Here is an 18,817-nt window from a genome sequence, read left to right as displayed (position 1 = left end):
TCTACCGTGACCTATATAAATGACCACTATTTTGGTTGAACCTTTTATTTTCCTGCCCCCGTAAATCCACTCCGCGTCTCCTCTCCCGCCCTCGTCGGAATGAGCCACCAAGAAGCTGAATTCCCAGAAGGGACTCACATGTTTTCCCTACAGGCTCTCTGCGTTGAAAGATATTTGTAAGCATTCAGATTAGAGGCTGCAATTTATCACCGAGCGCTAACCCTCCCTTTTAAACCCCTTTATTCTCTGACCTAAATATCTATGTGTCCCTGATGGAAAGCATAGTCCTTGACCACGGCCGTCTCTTCGGAGTGTCACTTAGCTGCCGTGATGCTCTGAGGGAACTCCGGGAGGTGGGTGGAGGTCTGGGGTCAGACATGGAGTATTACCCAGAGTGCGTCTCCATTTACGGAAACTCAGCATTAATGTGACTTCTGTTCAGCCTTCGGGTATCCGTTCATTCATGAACTGAGAAGGAAGCTAGGATGAAAATGCATTATGCAAAGTTAAGCGTTTAGCTAAAGGTTTATGGTTTTTTAAAGAGTGCTAGATCTAGCTTATAACGTACGAAAGAAGCTGAGATCTATGAATATGAATGTCTTTCTTTCAGGTAATATTTGCGTCTTCATCAGGTAACTATATATAAATAATGACTTCAAACTTAATTCAAACAAACACACACACACACATACCTAGAAATCATCTAGAAATCTAGAAACATCTAGAAACAGACCATACTACTACTGTCACTACTGTCATTCAAGAAAAAGAGAACAGAAACTACAAAGAAACGTATTTAATAAAACAACCTAAAATCAACTAACAGTTATTCATGCCGCGCATTTAAGTAATACGTTCTAATCCAGAGCTACTTAAAGTTATTAATTAAGGCATTGTTGTTACAATTTTCCGTAGTATTCCGCGTATTCTGAAGACGGTATAGCCTAGTAATTCTTGCTATGTCAAAACTGGCCGTTTATCCTGACGGACTGTTATTGGACTTGCTCATAGCTTTAGCTGGATGTAAAAATTTGGCACAACGATGTTTATGTGTAGCCTACCTTGATACATGCTGATCGAAATTAAAATGTAACCATAATAGTCAAAAATTCAGAAAAGCTTGACAAGTACTGTTTTACATATGGGTTAAATATACCCCATTGTCAGTATAAAACATAGGTAGCCACTGGGTTGCGCACACCCATTGAAATTACAACTTTCAAAAGAAATGTATTGTCTTCGTGGTAACCCAGTATTATTTTTACCCAAAATACCAAATATGGCAATTAAAACAAGGGGAATCACAAATCATAATCAGCATTATTGTATTAATATTGACTTATGAAGTCCAAACAAGCGCGTGCGCATACACCCGCTTCACTATTTATATATAGGACATTCAAACGTGTTCGATTCGACACCCATTACACATTTAAACTGGCAATAGTTAAACTTACATGCTGCTATTATTCTGCGCGATCAAAAAAAGGTGCAACATCTGGCTGCCCACATAGTAACGTTACAGTAATATCCAATTAAAATCGATTTATTTAAGCAGAAGCATTTAAAGTGTGCGCTGAGCCAGTGTAAGAGTGCGGTCACTTAAAACAAATATTTTGGGTGGATATCAGCCTCATTTGTGTGAACAGAAAAAGGCTAGACAACGACGTCGTTTGTGCGCATCTGTAATTTATATCCAATCTTCTGGGGTTCCGTTTATCTACAGATATTTTACGGTAACCCAGAGAATTAGTTTTTCTTTTTAATATTGAAGATTTTAGAAGGGGCGATGTTTTGTCAACAAGCCTTGGATGGTGGTAGGAGGTGAGGGGGTGCCACGATTTAATTTAATTGTTTATTACTGACAGCAGGCACAGTCTGGGGTGAAGAGAGCATGCCCCGTTACTAAAGCACTAATGAAAGGCACGCGTGTCCCTGCACCTCCCACTGCCTGCAGATCGCATCCTCTCGCACGTCTCTCACCTGACACGCCGGGCTCGGCACTTTACGTCTGCGCTACTTTGATCTCGGGCTCTCTGGATTTCTGAGCTTATTTCAGTGCCTTGCAACAGGAGTGCGCGGACGACGAAGGACGGACTATGAAGGCTGCAAGGGGAGCATATTTTTAAATGTCAGGTAATATTGGATGCGTTCCAGTTCCTGCAAACGCAGCACAGCCACCCATGTCATGTGCATCAGTATAAGGCTTGCACGGTTCGTGATTAGCTCCAGTCAGTGCGCTCGCAGCCACGGATAGGGAGTTGGATGGTTCGTGGCACCGTGGCAATAATAATAATTATTTAAACAATACCAAGGATCCGCTTTCCGATTTTAAAGAAATTGATCTTCCGAATCTTTTGATTTAATAATGGACAGGCTACATTCTTCCATGCGCAAAAGGCTCTACAGTTTGCCACAACACATTGGACAGAAAGCCTCGATCATTGGCGAGGGAGAAGACGGCGACAAGGACACTCAAAGGAAAGGTATCAGGATGAAGCCCTTGCCCTCGCCGTCCTCCACGGGAAGCTGCAAAAACATAGGAGAGACCAAAAGCGGAGACCTAGTGATCATGGAGACGGACATGGGAAAACCGGTGAAGACCAGCTCGAACGGGGACTGCCGGAGGTTCAGGGGTAGTCTCTCCTCCATCACCAGCCGGCACGTCCACGACTCGGACTCGGCCGAGCAAAGGCGCCTCATCACGGAAGGTGATGCGAGCCCCAGTGAGGAGAGTACCCCCGAAGCAGACGGGGCTCAAGGCGGCGCCGGTGCCCAACAGGCGCCTCAAGATGAGCCATCGGGCTTCGTAAAGTTGGACGGCATCGATCAGATCATGCCGGACGATGAAAGACTGTACCAGGCGGGTTTCATGCACAGGCAGTTTGGGGCAATGCTTCAACCAGGAGTCAACAAGTTTTCCTTAAGGATGTTTGGCAGTGAAAAGGCAGTGGAGAGGGAGCAGGAGCGGGTTAAATCCGCCGGATTTTGGATAATTCACCCTTACAGTGACTTCAGGTAACCCAGCATTCGTTGATCTTTAACAACAAACATTTCATTCACTGAAACGACATTATGGCAAACAAACATACAAAACCGTCACGCAACGTGCTCTTCTCAGCCGTAATACTGATTACGCAGATTAGTCTATAAAATCACCACTTGAGTATTTCCATAATATATGGAATTATGAAAATAACAAGGAATAATAAATTTGATGTGCATCATAGTGGTAAACAATATACACGCTTAAACGCGTTAGGAGCTGGCCTGGAAGTTTTAAGTACTAAACAGATATGTCAAGGTGTTACAGTACGTACCGGTATGAGCAAACTTAGCGGTCTTCGCCTCTATATGGTTGTCTCGTCACGTTTTTCATTCAGTCTGAAGTGGACATCCGTTTAAAGCACCATATAAAGTAACCGTGATTTGCAGGCTCCAGTGCTTTAAAAAAAATGAAATTTTGACATTTCCTTTTTTTCTTCGTTGCCCACAGGACACAGTCCATATCTTATGCTGCAGATGAAAATGATTGTTGGTTAAGGGTTGTCCTTATTTTGAATCTTAACATGGCAAGCTGAATATCTGTAAATGTGAGAAGCCATCAGTTAATAAGACTGCTGAATGAACTGCTGTAGAATTTAAAAAAATCTTTATATCTTTGATAATCAGTGGGACAACTTTAAAATTCTGGACACAACCTTAACTGTGAACATTGACTCATCTTGTACTTTGCATAATGTGTTTTGCCTTGTCCTTGGTTTAGCACGAGCTCTCATAGCTAGCAACTTAAATCTGCTCCAAATGTTGCATTTTACGTGCAAAACACGCTCCGTGTTATTAATTACGCCCCTGCCCTTGAGAGTGACATTGATTTTACATAACTAATGTGGGACAAAGAAAATGCATGAAAGCACTGAGGGTGAATTTCAGGTTGCACGGAATTGTGGGAAATCCTCCGCCTGGTGCATGTGACCCAATGCCCGGGGACTGTGAGGTTGATGTCTGGTGTCAGAGCCACGAAGCTCTTTCTGCTTTCAATAACCAAAGCATTAGTGTCTTATCGCCTACCCCTGAGCAAGCACTTAAATACACATGTTCCCTCCGCGATTTGAAAATCTAGGGTCACATACTGTTGTTTCAGCCTTTAGCCAAGGACCAAGATCTCGTTAACTGTCCACATAACTTTGGCATCTAATGAATGTTTAAGTTCTGGATAATCTTGTGTCCTACAGGTCTCTTGTTTTTTTTTTCCTCAGAGCGTTACAAAATACCGGAACATCTTCATTGGTGTGTTTTGAAATGTTAATGGTGTTCAACCCTGTCATTTTATGCAACTGCGCAAATGATCTCATTATGTGCTGTGGAAGTGGAGCCTGATCTATGATAGCAGCAGAAAGGTCGGGGTCGTGGGGGTGGGGGGTGGGATGTCTTTGGAAAATGGTACGACTTGTTTATTTGTTGGTCCAGAAACAAGAGGGATTTTTGTCGATGACCCAATCCTATTTGTGCGGTATGCAGTTGCTCCTTGTTTAGTAGGTGACTGGATTGATTTGGACATGTGTATCCCGCTTTGTCCTTCCAGGGGAATGGAGGGAGTGTTTTCTTTGAGCAGTGATCTGCTGCCGACATTCCCTGGATGATAAGACTCCAGGCTTGGTCGCCCCTGCTAATGCCCTTTGCCATTTCCCGCTATCCCACCGGACGGTCCTGCCATCCTTACCCGCCTGTCATGCTGGAGAGATTAAATCTCGGGTTGCTGTTGACGTCACAAAGGCGAAAATCATGGGTGCCACCCGGGGGGCTTCCATGGGGTGTGATCCCAGATATGCCCACATCAGGGCACCGCAGAGCTGGGCTCTGAGACAGGAAGTGTCTCATTCCAGGGGAAAGGTGAACGATGGAGATCAAGGGTCAGCGTTTCGTTCTGTATGCACACATATTTGATTCTTTTTCTCCTGCTCTCCTGCAGTGACTCCTCTCCCCCACCTGCTCATGGCTGTTCCATAGGTTTCCCTTAATTCTCTCACATTTCATTAGTTGATCCTTAAGCCTAATCCCCCACTGCCCACGATACAACAGAGGTTCTGTCGGCGATGCGGCCATGTTTTTAAAGTAAAGTGTCTAACAAAATAGGACATCTGTGACATTCTGGCCCCAGAAGTGTTCTGCAAGTTAAGCATCATGAGCAGACACCTGCACTGCGTCGCCAGGCCACCCCGGGTTGAGAAACTTCCCTCCGCTTCCGTGAGACTGTATCCGAGGTGGAACCACCTTCCCTGGCTGCTTGCCATCCATTATTCCAATAGACATGTTCGTAAAAGACAGGCTCACATGTAGTCGGTGTCATACTGTACAGTTCCTGCCTCATATCTACCAGGCAGCCCTGCAGAAATTCTTCTTCCTTATTGATATATAGATGCCAATTTTTTTGTACCTATGAGTGTTTCAAAAAGCTGTAAAGTTTGCTGCTGAGGCATTGAATTGTGATACTGATTAATTGGCAGCAATTCATGATGCATTTTCTTTATAGAGTCCTCCACTGTTATCATCATATAATTAAAGTTAAACTGAATCTAATTAAAATATTAAAGACAATAAAAACTATTAAGGATGTTAAAAAGTTCAAATATAAAAAACCTGAAAGCAAAGATAAATCGTGGCTTTTAAATATACAGAACAGTGAAGCAGTATGGATATTGATTCTTGTGCACAGGCTTGGCGGAATTTATCATCATTTATCATGGAGGTTTTTTCCAGGAATTTAAACAGCTAAAAACTCCAATATGGGGGGAATTAATGGTTCATTAATTTAGTGTAGGAGAAAGGGGACTTTAATGCTGCACTTACAGTGATAACTTGGCTTGAACCAACAACCCGCCGCCCACCCCACCCCACCCCACCCCACCCCAGGAGCCGGGACCCCTCTAGGGAACTAACAAACAAGCAGTGCGCTTCACAGCAAGATGGCGACTGCATGTTCAGCATTATGCTGGCTTCTGTCACTCGTCGTTTAATAATTGGAACAGAGAGGGGACAGGGGTGGTCTTCTGAAGGAAAAAGGTGGCATTAAAAATGACATCATAATCCAACCTATTGCTACAATCCCAGATATAGGAGAAGTATTACAGCTTATTTTCTGCAAAATTAAAAATAAAGGTCGTCCAGTAGGATTCCGTTATAAGCTTCCCAGAAAAGCTGAGATAACCTTTGACTCCAGTGTGAGAAGGTCCCTATAAACATAGAGAAGGTTAATGCCTGGCCCACCCCTCGCTGGACCCGTGCACTCACAGATTCGCTAATACTCCCTTTAACTGACCTGCTGTTCAGTGTCAGTTTGGCTCTTCCGGTACCATCCTCCATTTAACAGCTCCTCACCCCTCGATTGAGAGAAAATGAGAAAAAGATGAAAGTGTTACATTTACATTAGTGCCCGATTATGTGGCTGACGCTCTCACCATGAGTGGCTGCGGGGCCATTGAGGACAATTGCATTTAAATACACAATTCATCGGAAACTTTTCATCTTCCTAAAGAGGCCCAGCTCTGTAAAAAAAGTAATAATAACAACATATCTGGCTAGTAAACACATTGTTTCAGGTTGACAGCTGCGCACACAAACAGGCTGAAACAGAGCTTTGTGCCCTGTCTAAAAAATTAATACCCAGTTGTCAGAATGTGACTGTCCTCAGTGGACAGTTGCATGTCAGGCATCTGGAAAGACCTTATTCTGCAGTGAGGTCCTTCAGGTTGAAGTCCTCAGATGCGTAATCTGGATCTCCGGATCCAACAAATAGACAAACTTCTTGGGACAATTTAATTAAATCAAAATGTTAACACGGTGAGCTGAAAGAAATTATTATTATAATAATTAATAACCAAAAACAGACCTGCAAAGCACTTAGAAAATCATCCATGCAGAATATGAGCACATTGTTTTAAGAGATTTACAACTGCTGATGCAATTATTTTACATAAATTCAATATTAGAAGCTGAATTGCAACATTTATATTGACAGCCCTGAGGCTGACACATCTCCAGACTGGTTGACCCAAGTGAGATGTTTTTTTTTTTTTTTTTTTTTTTAACTCTCTCTGATGTGTTTCCCTCCATTGTGGACATTTTTTAATTTAGTGCAGGTAATGCACGGGATTAAGCAAACGTGCCAGTGGGACTCAAAAGTGGGGTAATCAGAAAAGCCTGGCATGCTCATCTGAGAATATTAGAAGCACACATCAGAAGAGATTACTACGGTGCAATTTATTTAATGGAGGGGGGATGGGCCAGGAGTGGGGGTGACTGACAGACAGTGACTGAATGTGCCACGTGGTCTCCGGCGGTCATGTGTGGGAGCAACAGACCAGGAAGCAGGACGCACATAAAGCAGGGGCAGTGCAAGGCTGTCAGTGCATCTGTGATCCTGTGCATTATCATACCCTCCTCTCCTGTATTTCATTACTTGTGGTGCACATCTCCCCCACCGGGTGGAGTAGCATCGCTGGAATAGCCAGTAGCACTAATACGATGTGATGGCCTTCTGGGTGCTCAGGCTTCCTGGGCATGAGTTTGCGCCAACTGGTATGACATTTAGATTTAATTCCAGGAAGAGCATCTTCAGCTGCGCATGGCCATATTCCAGTGTGAGTTTTCCTCATCGTCTTCCATTGCCTTTTCTCTCTGTCCTCGTTGTGTCCCGGAAAGCTGTAAAATCTTAGCAACAGATGAAGTTACTCTTGTATGTTATGATTCTGAAAGCAATCCCTCTCTCCCATTTGTTCTTTCCTCTTCCCCACCTGGCCACCTTGATTATTCTGCCATACACTACAGACTAATAGATGTATTTTTGGCACAATTCAGATAGGGGTAAAAAGGCAGTTTACTTGATATTCCAGGTTCTCCAGTTTGCATTGGACAGGAAATCAGTGATACGGAGATGGAGGATCAAGCAAATTTAAACTGCTTTATCAATGCTTGCTTTATCAATGCTTTCCTTTCCTAATGCCAGTCTATAGTCTCAGTGGTGTAGGTGTCTTTGTAAGTCCAGGGCATGATGCAAACTTTGTACAACAGAAAAAATAATCTGTCCTGAAGTTAAAAGGAGAAGTAAAAAAAAAAAATCTTAATTAATCTCATGTCACACTTCAGTACTTTTTTAATCTTCAGTTTGATTTCTAATCAACGAAGGCAGCAGCGGTAATTAGCGGAGCCGAAGCTTCCAGTCGCGATCTGCTTCAGCGTAGGTCCCTTTCTCTGTTCCTCTCCTCAGCAGCCCATACTGCCCCACCTCCTTTTGGCAGAGAGGAACAGCTGTTCAAATGAGCCAATCTCCTTTGGCTAAAGGCTCCGAATGGCAAGGGCAGTAGCCAATCATCTGACAGTGTTGGTTTCAAGGACCACCCTACTCTGCTTTCCTTTCATCCCGTGTCTCAGCTGGATACTGGGAGATCAGCCATCTCTGATGTAAAGGAGGAAACTGGTCCTCTTCTCGGTATGGGTGTGTCAAAAGCGTTATTGGTCGGGAAAATTGTTCCACAGATTCATCTTCAGCAAAAACATCTGGCAGCTTAGCTTGTGCCAACCCTACCTTTTCTGACAATGATAAAAGCCTGTTCTTTTACTCACGTCGAAACAAGTAAGAAAAGCCTAACGAGGGAATGTTCAGTAATTAGTCGCGCAGCTTCAATGAAAATCCAAGCACATAAATAAGCAGATGTGCAAAGACTCTGCGAACGAGGTCACGCCGTTACGCTCGTTTTCCGATGCTCCGCGATCCCGGGGAGTACCGGGTCGCGAGCGACTGCACGGGGCTCCCCTCGCGCCCCAAAGAAGCGCGGCGCGTGCCCGTGCAGCCGCCGTGACTGGCGGGAAGCACGAGCTCAGATCGATGTCTTCGGCTGGCTCCTTCCATGCCGGCTGTCTGGGAACCTCTGACTAATTGCAGGATACAGAGACACGCAGTCTTCAAAAATAGATCGCACGCCGCTCCCCAACCGCAATAGGGAAGTCCCCATTTTATTATTCTTTCATTCTCAGGCTATTATAGGGCTACTTACCCCCTATGAAAATCGGGTGTTTTTATTTCTATTTCTGTACATTCATGTTTTTTTTCCACGCCGAGCAGTGAATCATTTTATTATTAAAGCAGCAGACAGTTTATTCAAACAAACTTTAAGGAAACAGTATTAAAGAAACGGCATAGATATTAAATAAACATAAATGCCAGTTAAATAAGTGCCCCACATTCATGTTCCTTTTTTGTTGAAAATAACATCCCACATAGGTTAAACAGCTTGCTTTTAAGCGGCATTAATCTGAGATATGTGCTTTGCTTCTCCTGTGAGTGTTCCTTGGGTTGGAAGGGGTCACAGGGCCAAACATAAAATGTCCCAAGTTGATTTTCAGGCTTTAAACAACGTGGCTCTCTGTGAAAGGTAGGGCATGGATTAAGCCATTTATCCAGTTATCAGGGATTCCCCCCCCCCCCTCCATTACACCACTTTCTGTTGCTTATGCTCTATCACATATCTCTCTCTTCACTCCATCCCAACCATTTTGAGGTCCAGATCAGCGTTCAAGGAGGCTGGTGGCATGGCTGGACAGAGCACAGGGTGGGGGAGGTACATGTATGCTCGGGAAGGGTGGCTGCCTGAATACATATTACTCTTCACCTACTGTAGTAAACGATACTTTCCGAATTAGCGCTTAAGCTTGTGGATGCAAGAAATCAGAGTGATTGTATGAAAGCATTGCATAAATAACATTGGTTTTCAAAATTGTCTTTTGAATCTTAATGCTGGAAATCTAGTGTAAGTAATATTTGAAGGATATTAAGGTCAAATGCATCTGCCCATCCCCCAGTTGAAATGGTCTAGAAGTGCTACTGCCTGATATAACGCAGTAGCATAGTGGGTTGGGGGTTGTGGGTAGGGGGAGTTCCTGGCGAAAAGTTGTGTATGTCACTCCCTCATATGGTGGTTAGCCGATAAGCGGTCTCAATCTGCATGTCAGAGAAATCAGTAAGGAGTCTGATAATGATGAACGGGCCAATCGGGATGGTGATGCTCCCAGAACTGGGGGTGGGGTGGCAGCAGCAGGGGTGCATATGATGAGTGGTGTGGGATGGCAGAGAGCCGATTACAACCAGAGCTGTCCTTGTCTGGTGTCTTGCATTCCTAAGTGCCGTCACTGTCCCTGCCAAGCTGAGATAGGGCAGCAACCTTTTTAACGCAAGCAGTTATTTTGAAATAATGGGCACATAGTTAGGAAATGAACTGGTCATTAGCTGTGCGTTAACTTTTTTTTTTTCACTGAATGAAATTATGCATAATTGATGAGACAGTGGAGTTGGTGTGGTCCATTTACTGCTGCCTGCTACACCTCCTATATCTCTTTTGAGGGAAATTCATCTATAAACAGGTAAATTATTCTTCCCAATTGCCACATATTGTTAAAAAAATACATCCTAAACACCTTGAATACTGTCTCACCATCAAAAGGTTAAATTGTCTCATGGTCACTGATAATCAGTGCACTACTGATTGCGCTGGTAAATGTTTTGCATTGTCACCATTCACAGTTATGTTGAAGGCAAGGCTGCTTACAGCCCCAAGGTGGAAAATTGGATTGGCTGAGAGCGAATGCAGACGGAGCATCAGCCTGGCTTCAAGCTACCATTCACAACAGAGTGAAGGCAGTAAATTTGGTGGGCATGAGCTGGTTTTGTTTTTGTCTTAAGCTGATACAGGTTCGACTGGGCCAAAAGCTTCCTCATGCTGTGCCTTTGTACGCTGACATCATTAGCTCAATGATCTATTGTGCGCATACCTAACAACAGTACATACTGCGCAGGTAAACAGCTGGCTGAATCAATTGTTTTCTTCCATGGGAATGATGGCCTTAACTCTGGTGAAGTAGAGTGAACATGTTTCTCCATGGACTGTGGGAGAAAAGGCTCAGCCTAGACATACTGTAAGAGGAATCCCATGAGCTTCTATCTCCAATCAGCAGTTAATCCCAAGCAGAGTCTGATGATGTGTTTTGTTGGAGAGGTATTCTCAAGACCTGTGTCCTAATAGTAACTTTCCTGTACCTAAGTACCATTACATTCATTGTTTTCCTTCTCTACATTTTGCTGTGTGATTTACAGCATTCAATTCTTTGATCTAAGTTGTGTTCGCATTTAGAAAGTATGTTGTTTCCCTGAGACTGAAATGTGCTGTGCTTATTTAGCCTTCAGTCTGCGATGGTGTTCTGGAAAGATAAAACAGGGTCTCTTTCCTAAATATAGCAGTACTGCCAGGACCTCTTGCTTGCATGGATATCAATAATCATGGGAATTGCTGCTTGGTCTTCCCACTTACCTCTTTTTAAGTGGCAACAGCCTGGAGTGTGTTTGCTAGGCCATCTACTTTGCTGTTATGACTCATATTTACTGAAAACTAGCACAAATAAATATGAGTGCTTTCGTCTGCTGTCATTTCCGCTATTCCAAATCCTGGCATACATTGCATTGAATATGATGCAGTCGCTACTACTGTAGCTTGATACCTTTTTTCTGCTGTTCCCAGTAATTAAGGCATCGATTCACAATAACTGTAGACAAGTTGGACTATTATACTTATTTGAATTTTTTTCTCCATGCAAATATTAAAATTGCACATCACTTCAGGTTTTTAAACAGAACACCCCCACATTCTTCGTAATATGACCGGTAAAAGACTAATTAATCTGTTTTTTTATCTGCTTCCAAATCACACTGGGAGCATAAGCAGTGTTTTGTGGAGGACCTACCATTTCCCATCAGGACTCTGTGTTACTGCCAGCACGTGGCAGCCTGCTTTTTGTTCCGATGTCGTATAGCTTCTAGTACAGTTCCATGAAATATGTATTTTTTTATCCACTCCCTCACTTATTTTTAGAATAAAGTTGTTATATTTTGTTATAATTTTTAATGTATTTTGGTGCTGGCATCTCATCTAAGGTTTACCTGAGCCATCTGCTCTATGCTCCCTGGGATAGACTCCAGGCCCAGTTCTGACCCTGAGCAATATAAGCAGCTGCAGGATAGATGGATGGAAGGATGGATGGATGGATACCTTTTTTGTATTTTTCTGGGGAAATGGGGCATGTCTTCATTGCCTTGCATGTTTTAATGACACAAAAGGAGCCCAGCAATAGAATTTCTGTTTGCATGCATCTGTATGCATGCACAAATTCATCTAGTGAGTGAGAGAGATCTTAATTTGCCAGGGCATGTGAATGGGGTTGGTCAGCAAACTGAAATGTGCATGTCAGGACATGCCAGGCAGTTTGAGGGGGATTACCCGGCCCAGGTGGCTGACAACAGAGTACACACTAGGGTACGTGCTGCCATTTACTACCAGTGGGCTGTCTGGTGCACCATGCTCTTTGTGGTGTGGAGAAAATGCCTAATACAGTCGGGTATATATTTATGCATATCAAGCACAGAATTACTACTGGCAAGACCTGTTGATAGCATTTGTGAAGAGGAAAAAAAATATCACTAAGTTATAAAACAATTTTTGCATCGTTTGGGGAAATGGTGCAGCAGACATGGCGATGTGTGCAAAGCAGGGAAAATCAAATCAGGACTGCAATTATTAAAGCGAGCCTTTGCCGGTGTGGGGATTGCTGCCGTCTGAGGGAAGGCATCACTCGGGGACCACCACCTGCCGGCATGTTAAGACAGGGCTGTCCTGTCGCTTCCTATCGGTGGAGGGCTCACCCAGACGGCTCTGTGTGCCTCTGATCGCCAGGCTCGTGCTTCTCCTGATGTGTATTTATAGAACTGTGTTCTCCCACGTCTTCCTTCCTGTGCATAACAAATGCAGCAAATGGATCCTGCTATGATAAGATGAGCTGGCAGCTGCTATAGCTGTTCATGGAAGAAGGCAACGTGTCCATGTGTGTATGTACACACACAAATACGTACACACAACCCCCCCACATTTTCACACATGCATACATATTCACATATTGGGAAACACATACAAACATGCACACATACGCTGTCCTTCACACACACATGCACATTCACTTTTTTAAAAACACACACACGCACAGACACACATGACCTCCTCTCGCTTTTTCACACACATTTACATTCTGCTTTTCTCTCTCTTTGAGAGAGAGAGATGAGTGCAGGGCTCCCTGTCGGTGTGGCCCTCACAGGGACCCTGATGGTGGGGCTCCTTATTGGTGTGGCCCTCACAGAGACCCTGATGGTGGGGCTCCCTATTGGTGTGGCCCTCACAGAGACCCTGACGACAGCTACTCGTTATGCTTGTTATCTCTCCGCGAGGATCAGGAAGGCTGCTGGCCGTGCACTCACCCCAGCATACCTCCATACGAGTAACGGCGACCCAGTTAAATGCCACGGCAACGCCGCTGAGAGGCAGCCATACCAAGACATCACTGGTCCTCAGACGTGACAGAAGACATCAACTAACTGTCTGTCTATGAATGTTTTAACTGCTTAATTCCCTGGGGCTTGTGTAGGCTTTGAGTTGTGCATCATTATTTTTAGCATGCTGTATAGTGCCATATAAGGATTTTAAACCAACACAAAATATATCAACGCATAGCAGAGATGTGTGATATTAACACTCTGAGACAGTGGGAGGGCTTGGATTTTTCTGGGGAGAGGCAATGTCGCCAGACACGACCCTCTGCTCACCTGTAATCCATTGGACATTGTACTGTGTAAGAATTATTTTGTGCTAATTATGTACTAATAAACTTTTCCTCATCATCCATCAGTTTCCGTGCCCCTTGATCTGTTTCGCATCACGAAGATGGAGTTTGTCTCTGTATAATACAGTTTTGCTGTGTCACTGTTCACATTCTGTGGTTGAACATTTCTCCACTGTCTTCCTGATTATTGATTTTTTTTTCTCCCTCCTGTAAAGCGACCTTGAGGTTGTGAAAGGTGCTGTATAAATGTAATTATTATTATTATTATTATTATTTGAATCTGTGTATTTGTCTTAAATGCAATGTGTCCAACATGTGTCCAGATGCCTGGACACAATCATCAGATAAGACAATAAAATATCCTGAGTTGTTGAGCTTCTTGTCAGTAAGTTGCAGGCCGGAATATCCAGAGGGTCCTGGTTTCAGTTCCATCAGTATGTTTTCCAGTTTTACAAATCGGTGATAGGCAAAGAAGGGCTGGCTAAACTCGGATCACACACTGTGCTGGAGCATGACTAAAAATGCATGTATATAAACATGATGATGCTGAAGTTGCACAGACTCTTATCCAGGATAGTGTTGTGTGCCTTGGGCCTCTCCCAAAAAACACAGCATTCAAGATGGGACATGCCCTGGACGGGATGTCGGTTCATTCCAGGGCAAACACAGTCACACATTAAGAGACACCACTTTGGCTAACCGTGTCACACTGGTCTGTGGAAGGAAATCAGAGCACTTGGAAGGAATGCAAACATTGAGAGGACATGTAAATTCCTCAGAGATCTGGGACATTGAGGAAAAGTGAATAGTAAAAATAATAATGACATTGATGATGATGATGTCAAAAGATTATGTAACGAAGTCACATTTTTTGTAAATATTTACAGAATGCAATGTGTTTGTATAGCTTATTTACTTAGTTATTTGCTGAAGTTCTGGGTTAGCTTTTGGTTCCCACATGTTCACCCTCCACCCTAATTGATGGTCCCCTTGCAGATTCTACTGGGATCTGACCATGCTGCTGCTAATGGTGGGCAACCTCATCATCATACCGGTGGGCATCACCTTCTTCAAGGACGAGCACACCCCGCCCTGGATCGTCTTCAACGTCGTGTCGGACACCTTCTTCCTCGTTGACCTGGTGCTCAACTTCCGCACGGGCATTGTGAAGGAGGACAACACCGAGATCATTCTGGACCCACAGCAGATCAAAGTAAAGTACCTGCGGAGCTGGTTCATTGTGGACTTCATCTCCTCCATCCCAGTGGACTACATCTTCCTCATTGTGGAGACACGTATTGACTCGGACTTCTATAAGACGGCCCGCGCACTGAGGATTGTCCGCTTCACTAAGATCCTGAGTCTGCTACGTTTGCTGCGTCTGTCCAGGCTCATTCGCTACATTCACCAGTGGGAGGAGGTAAGACTCTCGCTCATATAAAAAAAGATCGAACAATTTACATTCTCTGTGGATGCCCTCTCTTGGTCACCACTGTGTTTCTCAGCTTCAAAGTAAATAATAAAGGATTGCCAGCGACATTGAAGATCTTACAGCAGATTTTTTGTTTCCTTGTACCCTTAGTGTTTTGACTGATCTTTGCCTGTCCGTGGGGGACAGGCAGCCTGAGGTGATTTAATGCTTCGTTTTACTGCTTATAAACTGTTTTACTTAATATAAACAGGCCTTTATGCAATTTTTTCCCCGAAAGTGAAAATAATTATGGTCCTTCCTGACTAGCTGGGGTCACGACAGATGGGCTTGATTGACACACCTGGAGCTAGGATGAGGCCTTAGCTGTATACCCTGCAGAGTCCAGCGAGTCCTGAGTTTAATTATGAGAGCTGTCAGGGATGCTGTACTCTAACAGAGGCTAACAGAGGGATGGAGGGAAAAATCCCACAAGAGTCACTCACATTCCAATAGGACAAGGGGCAGAAGGGTAGGTCATATACACAAGGGTGAGCTCCCCCTGATCCAGAAGGAATAGGTACTGTATTAATGTATTTAAGCTATTATACTGTAAGCATGTTCCCCTTGTTGCTGGTCTAACTCATTTAACACTGTTAAACACCTGCAAAGTGTCTGACGACAATGAGCATAAAAATGATCAAATTTCCCTCAGACAGGTGATGATTTGCACGTCATATTGAAAGTAAAGCACATACAGTACAAAAATTAACATATTTCCCAGTATGCACCAGCACGAGAAGCGTCACCTTCCCCAAAGTAGTTTTTTGATCACTGGTGGCTTAAGAGTAGCACGTCTTCTGTAAACTGCAAGGACAGCAGCTTGAAATCACCCTGACTGGGTTCAGATGGTGCCCTTGGTTGACCAGTGAACTCTTCCCATCATCGTTAAGCCTATGCGTGGCAAATTATCTCTGTTCCTGAGAGTATTGTGCGGGGCGCAGATCATAATGAGAAAAAACATCCTAAAATGCATTGGGGAGGCCACATACCTGCAGGCAGACAGTGCTCATTCGCTCCCCCATGAGGAAGGCTCGCATCAGAAGGGGAGAGGATCCTATTGCTGACGCACCCAAAATTTGTGTCACCTTTGTTTCACTGCGAGCCAGCCTCTTCCTGCAGTGCGCCTCGCTGTGAATGGCGGTGACTCAGCCAGCCTACCAGGAGGGAGCCGGTGACACTCTGAGAGAATGTGACTTCGTCTGATTGCGAGGCAGAGCCAGCTGTCAGCAATGGGCATATGGCAGAGCTGAGACGGAAACTGACGCTGCACTTAGAGTAGCGGGTGAAATCGCTCTAACGGGTCGCTAGACTCTCTGTCTTGGCCTCTCTGTCACTTGGCTGATGTGGTGACAGTTTTGCTGATATTCAGACTAAAGATTCTGTCGGTCTTGTCCATCTGTCTTGTGTCATGCCGACAGACAAGTATGATGCATTTTCCTCATGCATTATTGACTGCTTGTTGGGAGTAACTTCACCAACAGAAATGTTTCTATGAGCTATTCGAATTCATTCATATTCATGTGTGTATATGTGTGCATGTGTGTGTGTGAGTGTGTGTTTTTGTGTTTGGGTGTGTGTGTGTGTGTGTGCACGCGCATGTATTTGTGTGTGTGTGTGCATGCACGCGTGTGCCTGTGTATATAGGAAAAGCTCTCAGCATTCAAGTAACTGGTACGGTCATGGAATCGGCACATTTCTAAAGTAACAGTATAACAAAGAAAATTTGTGATAATGAGTAATATCATTCATTATTCTCTCAAAAATAGACTAAACTAACTAAAAATAAGAAAAAAATAAAAGTATTGTGCAATACAAAAAAATGTCCTTAACAGGCCCACGGAGTCGCACGCTGTAGTCTTTCCACCTGTTTACCTCTCAGTCTCTTGTGTTGTTTCGAATATCTGACATAAAATAACAGTACAATAATCATTCATTTGAGTGTATAAAAGGGTTAAAGTAAGTATAAGAAATGTGTCGCAAATTTTTTCAAGAGTTACATTAAACTATCTGTAAAATTGAATTTTCTGCCGGATACGAGATCATTAAGGCTTTCTGTATGTATAATTTTTAAATATAATTTTAATGGCAGTTGAATCTGAGCATGAAAGCATCCTGCTGGAAAAATTCTGTGATTGAACTGAGAAAATCTGTATTGTCAGTCGTTCTGTTATCTGATCACCCAAAGTCAAGAGGACACATGAAGGTCATCATAAACAGAACCATGTAACATAGAAATGGGGGGAGTGGAGACAAATTTACCCAGAAAGGACAGGATAGCTTTTCAAAGTGAGTGCAAGGAGAGACACACAGTGAAAAGGTCACGGAAAGGCCTACATCTGCCAGTGGCATCGGGGTCTGGGTGCCTGTTCTGGGACAGAACCCAGCTATGAAGAACCTGGTTCTTCTGGAAGGCAGACAGACCCACGGGACAGGAGGACTGGAGCATGGAAGGGAGTGACTTTATCGGCACCCTCAGGATGAGACGGGCGAGTGACCCATGTGGCGTTTATGACTACAGCCTCTCTCTCTCTCTCACATTTATGGACACAGTATAAACTCACAATGGCCGTTGTTTCTCTAGCATACAACAAACTTGCTTTGCGCTCAATACCATGACACCTCCCCTAACTTACTCCCCAACCAGCTCCTACACACCCTCCCCATGTGTTGTAACAGCCCCATACTATCAGAAGTGGTGCACTGATGCAGAAATTCTGGCCGATGCCAACAATCGATATATTTTTATGTAGTATTACTGATTCCGGTAAGCAATTTTTTCTGGATATTTGTGTCAGTTTCCTATGTTCTGAGTTTATTATCAAAGAAACAGACCAAACAACAGCATGAGATAGAGAGATGAACAACACATTTATTTTAAACTCCCTGACCTTTAAGTCTACTTTTCTGTAAGCCTGAACTGCCTGCTATCTGACTGTCTGACAAACGCAAAGCATGGCCCCTTATTATATTGAAAACACTGCAGGTCATAAACAAAAACCTGCTTATTACCTGCTGGTCAACTGTGACACTACAGAGTGTATTGCTGGCAATTTGAAACTAAGTTAATGATTTAAAAAATGCCAGCCTAACAGCAGATAGGAAAAACAACTGTTTTGCTAACTTTGAAAATTGACTAAATCAGCTGGCAATATTGACCAAGACTGACGCATTGGCCCAAGCAGACGTTTTGATTTGTAATGAGCATCAGCCGCTACCAATATGTTAATGGATATATTGTACATCTCAATACGGATGGAAGGCGAGACAGTGACGTCTCTGTCGGGAGTCTTTGTGAAATATCTTCTTCCTGTGGTTATTGTGTCCGGCTGTGCTGTGCCCCGTTAATGCGGGCAGCTGCACTCAGGCAGAATTATGGCCCCAGGGTCCTCGCGGAAAAGAAGGGGGCCGGCGGGTGGCCAATCCGGCAGGGGGCTGGGGCCTCGGGGAGGGACGATAAGGGCATGGCAGCGGGGGCCATGTTCCCGTGGAGGGGCCCCTTTCATTTCCGCCCAGGCGAATCGCCGTGGGTAAATAAATAAATAATGCAAATCGGCTAATCGGGCCCGGCTCCACAGGAGCACTCTTGGGCCAAGGACTGCGCTCTCGGAGATAAGGGTTAGGACAGAGAAAAGG

The 18,817-nt window shown here is 44.0% G+C and overlaps 1 protein-coding gene across 3 annotated transcripts in view; it reads left to right on the top strand.

The window, feature by feature from the left end:
* The first annotated feature begins 2,025 nt into the window (after positions 1–2,025).
* LOC111848193 (potassium/sodium hyperpolarization-activated cyclic nucleotide-gated channel 3-like) overlaps positions 2,026–18,817 on the top strand; it is a 47,081-nt gene continuing 30,289 nt past the window's right edge. Inside the window, exons 1-3 of one of the 3 annotated variants that reach the window (XM_023820006.2) lie at positions 8,887–10,416; positions 10,577–10,702; positions 14,710–15,133. In XM_023820006.2, the coding sequence (XP_023675774.1) occupies positions 14,729–15,133 (405 nt within the window). In that variant the 5' untranslated portion in view covers positions 8,887–10,416; positions 10,577–10,702; positions 14,710–14,728. Of the gene's footprint in view, positions 3,019–8,446; positions 8,489–8,886; positions 10,417–10,576; positions 10,703–14,709; positions 15,134–18,817 lie in introns of those variants that run through there. The other 2 variants (XM_023820003.2, XM_072698135.1) reach the window with 2 other exon arrangements.

This window comes from Paramormyrops kingsleyae, chromosome 13, assembly GCF_048594095.1.
Source record: "Paramormyrops kingsleyae isolate MSU_618 chromosome 13, PKINGS_0.4, whole genome shotgun sequence".
Lineage (NCBI taxonomy): Eukaryota > Metazoa > Chordata > Actinopteri > Osteoglossiformes > Mormyridae > Paramormyrops > Paramormyrops kingsleyae.
The sequence above is the reverse complement of the archived record's forward strand: the minus strand, read 5'-3'. Positions and strand labels throughout refer to the sequence as shown.